At 39.6% G+C, this 14560-nt stretch overlaps 1 protein-coding gene across 1 annotated transcript in view; it reads right to left on the bottom strand.

Moving 5' to 3' along the window:
* Nucleotides 1–12429: 12429 nt before the first annotated feature.
* The window catches only part of nsg2 (neuronal vesicle trafficking associated 2), a gene marked incomplete at both ends in the record, with an annotated part of 29771 nt that continues 27640 nt past the window's right edge, over nucleotides 12430–14560 (bottom strand). Inside the window, one exon of the mRNA XM_079172278.1 lies at nucleotides 12430–12627. Within this exon, the coding sequence (XP_079028404.1) occupies nucleotides 12430–12627 (198 nt within the window). The remainder of the gene's footprint in view (nucleotides 12628–14560) is intronic.

Below are 14560 nucleotides of genomic sequence, written 5' to 3'. Positions count from 1 at the left end.
AGCAAAGACCTGTACACTGATACAGAATGATGTTTTATCTTTCTACAAACACAAGCTGACAACCCAGAAGGTGGGTATTTTGCTGTGTACTTTCAATTTGTGAAATGAAAGGTCATACATTTTAGATTGCATTGCCTCGTTTAAACTTGTTATTTCCTTTGAATAACATAATCAAATGAATCGTTGCAACCAGAAAATAAATCTGCAATGCCCTTTTCCCATTTTTGTAATACAACCATTAAAACAGAGTTGCATTCACCATTTTCTAGTTTTGCCTCCATAAAGGGCCCCAATCTGTTAATCTCATTGCAAAACTGTTGGGGATTATGAGTTTGTATGTAATTAATATGCGATGAAAGACCTCTATTAATATAGCATTTCACAGTGGGTAACATCTTTTCAGATTTGGCTTGCCTTTCCTTGAATTCTCTCTTCAGCCCTTCCCTCAAGTTTCTGTTCTTACTTCTTAGAACTGATTGATCTGCTTAGATTGTCCCATAAAGTTAACACATGTATTCTATGCTGTATGTCCACAGCCACACAATCTATCATACCAAGCAGCCAAGCAGCCTATACCAAGCAGCTATATGATGTTACATTGAATTGGGGGATTCACCTTTGTGGTGCATTTCTTTCTGGTATATGGTAAATTTGAATCCTCTTTTCAAAATGAGGTCTTAATTGAAACTTTAGCATCCATAGAGGATGGTCGGGTATTTTCCATCTATCACCCAGTAAAGAGGAGCTCTCTTTGCCTAATCTCTCAATTAACTCACTTGGGGTGAAGACACAGAACCTAGCTCAATTATTTAAGCCTTAATGTGGAGCAATAATATAGTCTACTACTGCTTTTACTTTAAATCAAACCAAAGGTATTCTGTCATTGAGCACTTTGCCTCTTACGTCAGATATATGTTGTGCGCCATCTAATTACAGAATAAAAAGGAGTAAGGGACTGGTGCAAAGTACAGTGATAAGATGACATTCATCCTGACCAATTATTGCCTTTTTCTGTAGCAGATGGCCACAATCACAACAAGGAGCTATACTTATTCAGGCTCCCTTACTGTGTGAGCTACTATACTGTTTATTATAGTGATAGAGAGCTGATTGTGATACTAATTAATGCATGCTTGGATGGAAACAATTCGAATTGACTCCAAGAGTATAAAACATCAACAGAATAAATAATGCAATGAACAAATGAATGAATGGACAGTTATGTATCCCTCCCTCGATGTTGGGCATGCCAGCTGAGGACTGTTCGCTGCGCAGTTTCTCCTTGGCTGCACCCATCCAGTTCAGAATGTGCCAGCTATGTCAGCCGCAGGATGTCAGGCGGACACTGGAGTCCTCTGTGTATCTGTGTGTGTGTGTGTGTGTGTGTGTGTGTTTTGAATCAGGACGTACCCCCGAGTACCTGAGTTTTTTGTATGCATGTTTGCAGTCAGTGAATGTGTCACAAGGTGAGCACATGCTGAACACATTGCTGTATAAGTGCTGTGGAAATATTATTTAAAGACACAAATATGCCCAAATAAGAAACTCCTTCACGTTGCTTTCACACTCTTTCACATTACTTTCACACTCCTTCAATAGAGATGTGTAAACACTTTAATTAAAATATGCTGCACTGTGAGTCGCCTTGTGTTTCTGGAGACGTGGGTGAGCATATCCTCTATTCTCTTGACATTTTCCGAGTAAGGAGAAGAGCTTTTATTCTTGAGTCCGGAGAAGGGATATGAAGTATTTGGATCTGAAAAATGTCTTGACCTCCGTGAGATTGTGTGTCCTCGATTTCGTGACATTTCAAGTAACGTGACAAGACCTAGCATTTGTGAGGAAGTTAACATGGTGAGCTTTTGCATCAAAGTCTGATTATACTAAGCACTTCAGGCATGTGTGGCCCGTCACATCAGGTTTGTAGTGAGAGAGGGGACATTTTTACATTTTGTATCTTCTTCTGCTGTATCGATTGTTTTATTCCAAGAAAAGAGAACAAATATCAGGGCTATGGACCCTGTTTGTCAATATTTAGTAAGTGCAGCTGTGAAGCAAAACAATTCCATACAAATATTTGATTGATTGAAAACTGGTTAGAAAATAATTATTTGGAGAAGGAAGAGAAGATTGACATTGATTTTTCTCTCAGCTGAGGATTGGGTTTGTTTAAGTTTTCCCTTGGATGCACCCGTCCAGCCAGTCACGTCAGCCTCAGGACTGTGAGACAGACAACAACAGTACATCGTGTGTGTTTTCTGTGTGTGTGTGTGTGTGTGTGTGTGTGTGTGTTTTAGAGGTAGAGACACAGGCAGCTAGACAGATAGGTTCCTTTGCTCAGTGTGTGTGTGGTGTGCAAATCAAAACATATCTGTATCCACTGCATGTTACTGTGGCTGTCAGAGTAAGATCTTGATTCGATGCAGAAGACCTGTCATGCAGGGAGTATGAAATCAAATGGATAGGTCAAGAGAAAGAAAGAGAGAGAGAGAGAGAGAGAGAGAGAGAGAGAGAGAGAGAGAGAGAGAGACTGGATGTACTATACGGTATATGTCATGTGTCACATCTCATGTGACCTGCTGGTTGATTCACACATCTCGCTATAGTAGATCTTACCGAACCATCACATATGGTTTATGATTCAGCGTAAGCTGCTACGCAAAATGAGCAACAATTTAACATATTGTTGAATTGCCTGCCAATCCATATGCACCTTCACCATATTGGGCATGACACACAACAATTATTTTTGCAATAATCAATTGTCCTTTACACTGTTATATTCCAGCCCGTCCTGTTGAAGTGACACTAAACTGTGTGTGTGTGTGTGTGTGTGTGTGTGTGTGTGTGTGTGTGTGTGTGTGTGTGTGTGTGTTGTGTAGACCTTTTCAGCTGAGTAGATTTATGCTTATTTAACAAATTAAGCAAGTGGACCAAAAAAGAAAAGAAAGTCCCTTGAAGCAGTTGTGATTAAATGCCACACATTGTCATATATTTAGTAGCACTGAAGCAACAGCAGTATCAGAAATGTCAGCTCAGATGTCAGAGGTAGTAATGCTGTACTCAATTGCTGTTTTATATCTTGGACTTTCATTCAAATTCAATGTTTTCACAAATTGAAAAGCGTTGTAATAGTCTGGTGTTCCAAGTGACTAATGTTTAGTATGGCAAACCATTTATATGTTAATTACATGCCAGATGCCCATTTTGTCTTTATTCTCTGCACAAAGTGCTCATCATAAACCAAAGCTCATCCACTGTTTTTAAGCATCACAATTAAGCCTTATCAACAATGGATGTACAGATTGATCTTCACATTCTGTTTTACACATGATGAAAGTATACCAGAAGTACTTGTACAATGATACTGACACAAAATACATAAAATAACAACTAGAACACTTGAAGGCAGCGTTATATCTCCTTCATTTTGCCTAAATTCTCAAATATATATCATTTTTTGGACAATAAAAATGATACGATTCATGCTAATGTGTTACTGTACATCTGCAGTATCCAGGCAGAAAATGGCAGTGGGTGGAATATTTGCAGCTTGGTTTATCCCATTCTGCACCTGTGGTGTCACTATGTCAAATCTCAGCGGGATATTCTGCAACCGCCGACTACAGGAGAATTCTGCGGTCCTCCCTCGGACTTGCTATCGCAGTGTACCTGTGCAAGTTACTTCAACTTGCCATTCATTTACCTTTCATCCCCTCCTTACAAGAACGACAACACTGCAATTATTTGATGGCAAAGGCTTTTACTTTATAAAGAATTCAAATTGAAGGATTTTACCTGAATCATGACTTCCACCCTTGCTCTCTATTTGATTGCATCATTGTGCAACATGTTTTACAATATGTAGGGAAAATGTTATCTGACCATTATTGCTGTAGCATCGAGCCGCTAGCCTCAAGCAGAGATGAGGACTGGGCTGCAGCCGTCTGCTTTCTTTGTAACTCCAGATCCCCAGATATTCTAACTTGTAGTCTTCAGCCCTAGCCGACTGTCAAAATACACTTGAGGCAATTCATCAGACTTCACACATCTCCCTCTGGAGCCACAAAAGGCTTTATTCAACTTTTGTTCACATATGTTGTCGCGGCCCCCGTGACTTTGATGTTTAAAATGTGTGGAATTCCCCTCTATGCCCTGCTGCATGCTTTTTGATTTATAGAAAATAACCAAGCAACAACATAAAGACAACATTGAGTCTGAGAGTATGTACAGTATATTAGCCTCCAGTAACATAACACACCCATACACTGTATAAAAATAGTGGACATAGCCTCCGGATCTGACAAGTGAAGAGCCTTAAACCATCATTCTTTCTAATAGCCAGCAGGCCTCCTCTGGTTGCACAAAGAAGTCTGATTGTATATGTATATGGGGAAATTACCATATTTCTCACTTGAATAATTACCTCTGTAAACATTGTAAACATGGGTTTATGGTCTCAATTCCTATAGTTTCAAGACTTCTTCAGTACAACATGATGTTCCTTTAGTAAACCATGGTCCCATTTCGACTAAAATAGATGATAAAGCAGGTCGTCACTGCCGTGGCGACCTGTCAATCTCAATCAGGACTGAGGTGTAGCAGTGCGTATCATTCTCCAGCTCCACCCTCTCGTCCAAATACGGACACTTCTGGCTCCAAGAACGCAAAACGTGGATGGACAAAATGCCAAGCTTAATGCTTCAAAACGGTAGTGCATGACCACTGGGTGATGTCATGGTGGCTACGTCCACTTCTTCTATACAGACTATGAACCTCATGAAAGTAACTGAATCTCTGTCTGAACTGTCAGGTCGAGGTGCGTTGTTGATAATGTAGTCGCATAATGTGGAATGAACAATATGATATATCTGGTTCTGTTGCATTCATTTTCATCCTTTTCAAAGAAAACTTAGCATTGTAAGAGTGCCAAATAGGTGGAGCACTCTTTTAAGGACACTCAAATACCAGCATACATTAACAGTATATGAACATACAATTATTAACAAACCCATGCACCTCTGCAGTATTTATTTGTTCATCCTCTCGGGGAGAAAACAAACACTTTAGCTTAGTGTGCAGGAGAAAACCATTCCTCATCAACAAGTGATAAGATTGCCCTCTCCTTCCTTCTTTTCTTTGACTAAAAGTGGAGCGCTCTCTGGAATTACTCTGTAATTATCTTACTTCCTCTGTGGTTACTCTTTGTGTTTCTATGACTCACCCAGCTCTCTTTTGCTCCACATGTTATATTTTCCAAAGTCCTTCTGGCATTCTCTTCCCATTGATTTCATGCTTGTTTTCTGCAGCAGAAATGAGAAGTGGAAAATGTGGTTGCCCCTGTTTCTAAAGCAGAGTACACAGTATATATGTAGGAAAATGGTTTCCTTTTAAACAGACTAGTTGAATGCATACAGTTGTTATTGAAGTTCAGCAGCAAATCAGTAGGGAAGAGACATCACAGATGTCTATTTCTTTCAGTCTCTCTTTACAGGTTTTATTTGCAGCTGACGGTGTTATGAGACAGATCTGATGACTGAAGTAATGAGTAATTATTACAGGATAATCAAAGATGGAAGTGAAGGGAAAAGAGAAGAATAGAGGACAGAGGATAGTTGAAGAAAGTTGTGAACATTAGCTCTACAATCTCATAAGGTTTTGTTGAGACCAACATATACGTATGCCTGCTTTTGTTAAGTGAAATATAAACACCATGATTCATCCAGTGACTAGAAGTCTTCAAAAAAATGCATTCACTAACATTGCATTTAGTAAAGGCATTTGTTGATGGATCATTCGGTTGATTCAACAACAATTCTGCATAATGCTGTATAACTTTTAATTATCAAACAAAATCCTGTGAAGACTGACTTGAACTTTGGTTTCAACATGTTTCTGCTGTTTCTGCTGCACTGAAGACACAGTAAGCACTCACTCTATTTCAGCTAAAGGTTTAAATGAAGCTAATTTGATACATTGGACAGACAAGGCTATGGACTGCGCTAGTAACCTAAATCCATTAATTGCGAGACCAGAGTGATGTGGGTCAACCACTGGTGCAAAGTGCTTCGGTCATGACTACGATTTAACCGTATCCTGCCCATGTTGGCAGGTCCAGCCTCTGTAGAAGAAACATGAGTCATAAACAAACACAGCAAGTGCACATGAAATGCACACAGGCTGGTATTTAACGTCATCTCTTCGTAGTTTAGTAATCCCTGCTCTCACAGAGCACAGTTTGCTGTCTGCAGCACACAGTGCCTTGGCATCCATTCTTAAATATGACTGACATCTGACCAGGGATTATCCCATTGCCCCAGTTTCACTGGGACTGCAGGGAGTGCTGTGGAGCAAAAAAGCTCCCAGACTAAACAAAGATCAGAGTGTGGGTTTTGTGTTTGTGTGTGTGTGTGTGTGATTGCCTTGTGATCGAGAATGAATGTCCATGTCCAATGAGCATGTGTCAGCTTAGAGGCATAGCCTACCGCAATGTCTGCTTTCAGTGAGTGAGTGTGTGTCTGTTTACAGATTTACGGTATTTAGGAAAAACTAAATTGGCATGACAAATGGATTTGCATGACCTATGACCTAATGAGTCTTTAAAGAAATGATGTAAACAATAAAACCCACTGTTGAGCCATATTTTCTGTTCATTGCAATAACAAATACTACAGCCAGACAGATTATTATGGTCTGAAGCAGCTCCCTGAGAGAGAGGCACAACTTGCATCCCATAATCCAGACATTTCTTTCTAAATAATTTAACTGTGCTCAGTATTTTGAATATTATATGAACCAAACGCAGTGGGAGTGCCCCAGCAGCAGTAAGAGGTTGTAGACTTAACTGACATCCCCCTAAATGGGTGGGAGAAACTAGGCTAGAGCAAAGTACGGACACACACGCGCTACATCTGTAGAGTGTCAGAGAGAGTCAGTCTGCCCATCACAGAGTGACCTTGACACTGAACCTTTTTCGTTTTCGGTATATATGCCTAAGTGTGATGTTCGTGTCTTATTTACAGTACGTGTTTTTCGTCTGTTTCATGTCCGGTTATGTCTCTTACATTAGACTCTAGCTACTGCTGGCTACAGTGAATACAAACATGATTGGTTCAGACAGCCGACTATATATTTCTCAAATTTGGGAAAACACATCCACGTTTTTGAGGTTGTATAGCAACACGACATCCACACAAATGTCAGATTAAAAGGACGTTTTTCTCTTTTCTGTTCAAATGCTAAAAACAACCTATGCTTCAGTTTTCCATTCCAGGGATCTCTCGTGGGCATGACATTCATTTCTGTTCTCTCTCAGAGGCAAAGGCGGAATAACGTGAAGTTATAGCGCTGAAAAGTCTCTTGGACGCAGGCTGGGATGGAGGGTTGGAGCATAAAGACTGCAGTTCACATCCTGTCTTCTAACAGTTAACTTTGGTCACAGTGTGTCACACAGAACGTGGTTTTGAATCCTTGTTGTTCTGTAAGTGGCAATTTAGAGAATGGATTATTTTTCAGTCAAATGAACATATGATATGTTTTGCAGGGTCTTGCATGACAAACAATCTATTTTTGTCATTCAAGTTTTTCCTGAAAGAGAAATCAGATCCTGATTTAATTGTTGTAAGAATATCCTTTGTTTTGAAGTGACTCACCAGTGTGTGTAATCGGTCGTGCATGAAGTCACGTATTTGTGATTCGGATGCAAGGTAATGTATTTTTTCTGTTAATGGAAATTACTGTTTGATATTGTATTTTCATAGTTGTATAGTTTAAAACTGTAACAACAATAAAAAACGGTTTGACTTCAGTTCAGACAATTCATTATTATTTAATCCGATTTTTTGTATTGTAACTAAAACTCAATAAAACAGTGAACAGCAGACTTGTGGAAGGCTACTTGTTTTTGCTCTTTTTCTTCTTTTTGTAGCTTTAGAACGGCACTACTTTATATATTATTATATTAAATATTAAAAACACATCAGACATCTCCACAAAGTGGAGCTGCCATGAAAAACCCCAGGAGTGAAACATGCATTTGTCCTTTCAGCTCACATCAAATTAGTTTTCATCATGTATTGACAGGAAAACTGAGCACAAAAAATGACAAATCAAACTATAACACTGAATACAAAACTGTCAGCATTTGCCAGTGTGCAAGTCTGTCTAGTGCAGCTTTGATGAAACTCCTGATGGCTTACCTGACTCCTCTCTTTCTCTTGTAAATCCCTCCGGGTCTGTTCCTCTCCACTGTTATTTTTCTCCTTCTCTTCCATCTATTTTCCTCTTCTACACCTCCGAGAACCAACTGCTGAGAAGCAGCCTTTCTATGACAGCAGGGGAGATGGCTGAGGGGAGGGATGGAGGTGTAGAATACAAATTACACAGATGGCCATATGTGTGTATGTTTGAGTGCATGTGTATTTTAGTTTGTGTGTGGGTGTATAAAAAAAGAAAGACAGGATGGAGGACGGGGAGTCAAAGGAAACACACAAGGCTGCATTGTGTCTTGGGTCATTTAATTCAATTTTACATTTGGTTATTTGTTGCCAATATTTATAGAGCACTATTAATAACAAATGTTTGAGAGTGGGACATTTTGAAATGTAATTTCATTGTATTTCTATGACTCACCCAGCTCTCTTTTGCTCCACATGTTACTCCAGGTAGCTAGCTAGTTGTATGTAGAAATATGATGTCCCCAATCTTAATTCTGCCTTCATTTCTATGATTCTTCACTTGTTTCTCCAACTGGGGGAAATAACTGTTACTGAGCATGACACCAGACATCTTTGATTTGCTGGACAAATCGGCAAACGGATATTAATTCATTCAAGATATGTACAACGACAGTAGCCGATACATTTTGTAGCCTTGGTATTGAGACTCGTCACCAATTAAAAAAAACAAAACAGTGCTGCCCATCCTCATTAGCTGAGAGCCGAGGTGGATGAGAGATGGCAGCAATGAGGTGTGTGTTGAAATAGTGATTGTGAAAGAGACAGACGGATAGAGAGCTTGAATATGTTAAAAAGAAGACAAAATGTGAGCAAAAAGAAAAACGTACTTGAATAAGGACTGGAAGAGAGAGAGAGACTCCGAACATAAAATGGCAAAAGGATTATGAGCCAAACAGAGAAGCAGCTTTTATTATCATGTTGAGGATACAAACACAGTACCTCCAAACCATTAGTGATGTTTCAAGCCCATCAGATCTTTTCCTGTGTTGGCAGACACCAAGATGGACGTATATGGCTGCTCATTTCCACATGTCAGGCCTTATTTCCCTCAGTGCCAATCGAAACAGAGCCTTTCCTCTCTCCCTCTCCCTCTTCTTCTCCCCCTCCTTCCTCCGACATCCCTCTCTACTTTGAGAAAACACCAATGACCTGTCTGCAACAATCAGCCCTTTCTCACATCAATATCTAATATCCTGCACTGGCAAGAATTTAGCTCGAATTATACCACTGGAAGCCGTTTGCTGTTATAATTAGAGAGCCAGAGAGAGGATTAAGCCACAGTTCATTCCATATCTGATTGCCAATTGTCCCTAGTAAGTAATCAGGGCCATAAGGTCTTCGAAATGAATGGTCTAATAAGCCTGGAGAAGATTGTATGCTTCTGCAGTGCGAGGAGAAGAAATGGATCTCTTATTAAGCAGTTCTGCTAAAATCAGTGAGCTTCAAAAATCCTACATATTATTGTCTCGTTGACAATATGGAATGAGCAGTTGTAAGTGGGGTCTTTTTTTTCTATATCTTAAGATATGCTATTAACTAATTTCTTAGTTTAGTCATAAACCTTGGTCTTTTTGTTTCCAACATTGGATGGCATTTGAAGTAAATCCCATGACCCCTCAAAACATGTCGGTGTTGTGTTGGCGTTGTGTAAGCATTTGCAACCATTTGTCCAATTCTTATAGACTCTGAGTCAGTTCTGTTGTGTATCCATGTGGGAGTGAAGAAAACTGCAAACATCAGGACAACTGTGAAAACCTCATGATCAGTTCTTCATTCTACCTTTTCAATAAAATACATGTATTTTGTATTTAAAATATAGGAAATACTTCTTTCTGGATTTTCCGTTTTCTCACAATTTGGTATAGCAGAGCATTCAGGTTTGGGCTATAATGTACACAAAGCTCTGGTGAACCCCACAAAAAGGAAGAACAGTCACAGAATGTCAGTGTAACTAAGCAAAGCTATTAAAGACAACAACTTGATTGACTATGTATATATATATTTTAGCAGCCCATAAACTTTGGCTTTGTATCAACAAAAACATATTCATCACATATGACATACAAGCTCCCAATCTCCCTCTTCCTATAGCTAGCTACTTGACTGATAAGTTAACTTGCTAAACACTGGCTATGCACTAGCCTAGACAGCATGCTAGCGTCATTAGCATGTTAGCATCGATCGCTAGCTTGATATTATAACCATCAGATGAAGAGTTGAAGATAGACATTCGCACATTTTTTATTTAAACACTGCTGTGACTGACATAAATCAACACAAGATCAAAACCCTGAAAACGTAAGTATTACTTTTACATTATCTGTCTGATTCTGCTTAACATGGTGTGATTGTGAATCATATGGTGCAAGCATCATTCATGGGAGATTCTGAACTTACTTATTGCTCTTAACATTTCCTGGACAGTTCAAATGTTTTGTCTTTTTCTCCTTGCCGTGTTTTCTTCTCTCCTTTGCTGAAAGCTCTGTTGCATTCAGAGGACGTTTCACTCCTCAGTTGGGTAAAAACACAGACAGCTGACAGAATAATTAGAATACAAGCCTGTAATTAAAAAACTCTTGTTACTCACTGAAGACACTGTTGTTAGTGCTGCTCATTAGAAAAACATAGTCCTTATCTGCCATTCACAGTGAACACTATGTTGATGAATAATGTATCCCGCAGCCATTACAGATGCAGGTATTCTTCTGGTACTTTTTTGCTGTCAATCACGGCTAGTCATCATTACAGCCAAAGAATCTCTCTGCAACTCTGGAACGTCCTATACACAGACAGCAGAATACATATCTAATGTAGTATGAATTTGAGTAGGAGTATGAAGATCTGAATAATACAGTATAATGTGCTGCATGAAGAGCCCTCGCTGCACTGCCTCGGGGCTGCATTAGGCGTTGTGTGATTGCTAAAGAGACAGTGGTAAGTGGGACCGATAGACACACACACACAGTACAGGTCACAGCTTCTTTTATTTTGAATTCAAACCAAGAGAACAGGGACAAGGATGCACACTGATAAATTACACCAGGTATCGCTACATATCAACTAACAACATCACAATATCTCATAAAAGCGCTCTTGACAACAGATCCAACATTACATAATGAAAAATAACGGTACAGGAACAGAACTCGACTGCAGTTGAAGCCCATCAATAAACGCAGCAAATCTCAGCGGAAAATAACAGTGTGTGGGCAAGAGATGGTGATATGCACGGTATTTCCTTTCCCATCTGCAACATTGTGTTTAATGGCGCTACAACACTGAAGCAATATGTAAGTAACTTGCATGAAAGAATTGTAGATCTGTAAAAACAGAAATAAAAACCTCCTAATAAAAGCTACTACAATGCATAAACTAGCCGGAGCACACAGTTGTATGTACAGCTTGGGTCACTGGGAGATATCAGGATTTAAAATGTATAACACAGCACATTGAACTGTCACTGTATATGAGCTATCAAACAGCCACGATGGAAAAATGAATTCGATCAACTCAGGACGTGTTGTAGATGTGGACCGTGGCGTCAAACCTTCCTCAGACAGTACAGCTAAAATGTTATGTTTAAAAATGTGTTACAGCAATACAAGACCATACTGACAGCTTTTGGGGTCGGAATATGAAGTGATCTGAGAAAAGGGCCCGTGAATGAAAATACATTAACTACAGCAACACACTTGGAAAAAAACCCAGATCTCACTAAGAGAAAGCGTGAAATTCAGCATTGACTCGTGCCTTTGTACAAAGATAATCACATACGAATCATCCATACGTTACAGTAAAAAATAAATATATCAAGACAGTCAATAAATAATAAATTAGGGATTAAAAACATAGTAACGAGAGAGCAGACTGTGTTTGTATGTGGGAGTGTGTATCAGCAGACGATGATAATCCCAAAATGGCAAAGGTTCAATGGGAAATGCCCCCCAATAAGGAAGTGAGCACATAAATGGGCAGTCAAGGGAAATCAGAATATGACCTAGCATGTGTGTTTTTATGCCTGCATGCATGTTTTCACTCTATTTCACGCGTTATACTGTATTTGTATCTGTTGTGCGTCTCTTTTATCTATATCTACGAAAAATGTTCACCTACATGTTTGTGTGTTTGTCTCTATCTGCCTGTGTCTGTGTTCCTTCGTGTCTGCATGTGTTTACAACACCGCTCGGCTAACTCAGTGGCCCTCACCAGTGGGCGGTTTAGCGTCATGCTGCTGCCCCGCCGCCCCTCCGGGCAGCCAGGGGGAGACAGAGTGCGAGGTGGTCTGCTTGGCCATGCTGTAGTGGCTGATCACTGTGTAGAAACGGCCCCTCGAGTTAGCATCCTGGGCAGCGTAGTAGGCCTCCAGAGACGCTGGGATACACCTCTTGTGCTGTGAGGGAGAAAGAGAAAAATAAATATATATAACAGATGATGGGGGGGGGGGGGCACTGAGCCTATAATCTGTATTTTTATACATTCCTGTTTTTATTCAAGGGAAAAGGGAAGAAATACAAGAAGACATTTACATAACTGAATCTAATAGTATAGCTCTATGCAGGAACATTTGGAGGGAAGGGGACCGACAGGGCATAATATTGTAGTGCATGTGCATATTAGTGTATTTTGAGTCCATAGAACATTAGAATGGGCTTTAGTGTGTACACATTAATAACCTTTTTTGCAGTTGTGTAGTGTATGCGCCATACTGTGTGAGCGAGTGCAAGTTTTTCTATCTACCCTTCTGTACCCGGTGAACATACATGTGACACTGCTAATACTACCTTTGCAGGCTGCAGGCAGAGCCCCTGCTGAGGCTTTGGGCTTGAAACTAGATTTATTCCAAGACCCGATTTGTCCCGAGACACAGACAAGGTGACCTCTCACAAAGTACAAACTTGAGGAGAGGAGAGGAGAGGAGAGGAGAGGCTGTCTCCGTCACATGCTGCAAAGATTCAACACTAATACTGTGTATATCTGCCTGGAAAGCATATTGTTGGATAAGAATGTGTGTATGAGCCATTTTCTTTTATAATCATAATGTAGTCATTTTTGTCAAATAGGCAGTAAGTCCAATTTGCATCTAAGAGTCGACATGGCTAATGACATATGCGAGCAGCCTCAATAGAGTCTCTTTCTTTGGCTTCTGTGTCAGGGAACAAAAGCCTAAATTACACTTAATTATACTGGTCATAAAAAAAATCACTGATATCACTGATTGATGATTGCCTTTCTTATGAGCCTGGTTAGCTTCCTCTAACATGACCTCTGAAACGAGTCAAAGTAGGGCGGGAGTTAAGGTGACTGGGCAATGTGCTCCCCTTTAATGCTTTATTTAGATAGGAAGGACTGTAGAGAGGGAGATGGTGAAGGGCAGAGAGGATTCAGTACCTTGCGCAAGTACACTGAGGTATAGAAGATATATAACTATAGAATAGTTGATTGGTCAATTACTTAAGAAATACATTTGTGAAATACGTTTAATCATTTTGCGAACATTGATACCCCTCTCATATCTGTTCATTAAATGTAAAGACTGGAGAAGGAGACTGTATGTTAAAGACCTCCTGCCAGAATCTCAAAAGTTCACTAATTAACTTTCTTTTCCGTGTGTTTCTCACGGTTCACAGTCCAATTTGCAACTTGACCAGATTGTTTCACAAGATTGTCTCGAGATTGCATTTCGGCCAATGCGTTCTGCCTCTTTTGCTCTCCACACGGACTGTTTACCTTCATTCAACCACAGCCTGCTCAAACTTTATTTGTCAATATTATTCGTCTACAAACGGAAACCACAATGCTTCCGATAGCAAAATCTTTTATGTATGACTGCAAAAACTGTTGATAGAGATTAAACCCCTCGTAACATGGCAAATTATTGCACTTAGTCTTTGTTTTTTGTATGGAATAAATGCTCTAATTAGTAAGCGTTAGAGTTGTTGGTAGATTTCAAGTCTTTGCGTTAAATTAAGATAAACTAACCAGCTCCTGTCTGCAACTTCATATTCAATGGACAGATATGGGAGTAATATCGGTCTTCTCTAACTCAGATAGAAAGCAAATAAGAATTGTCTCCCAAAATGTCAAACTTTAACTTAAATTGATTGACAAGTGGCAAAAACAAATTAATTAATTAACCCTTTCTCGTTCAAGTGTCTGAGATTTGCTTCTTTTCTCCATCTTTTGGTCTTTTGGTTCGACAAAACGAGTGATCTGACAATGTAACCAAAAATCCAATTAAAAAATGTATCAATAATTAAAATGACCATTACCCGTAGTTGCAGCTCCACTTTACTCATGCTGTGTAGGCTTACTCTCAACCCTGT

This window comes from Pholis gunnellus (genome assembly GCF_910591455.1).
Source record: "Pholis gunnellus genome assembly, chromosome: 13".
Taxonomy (NCBI): domain Eukaryota; kingdom Metazoa; phylum Chordata; class Actinopteri; order Perciformes; family Pholidae; genus Pholis; species Pholis gunnellus.
This window is presented reverse-complemented; position numbering and strand designations above follow the sequence as displayed.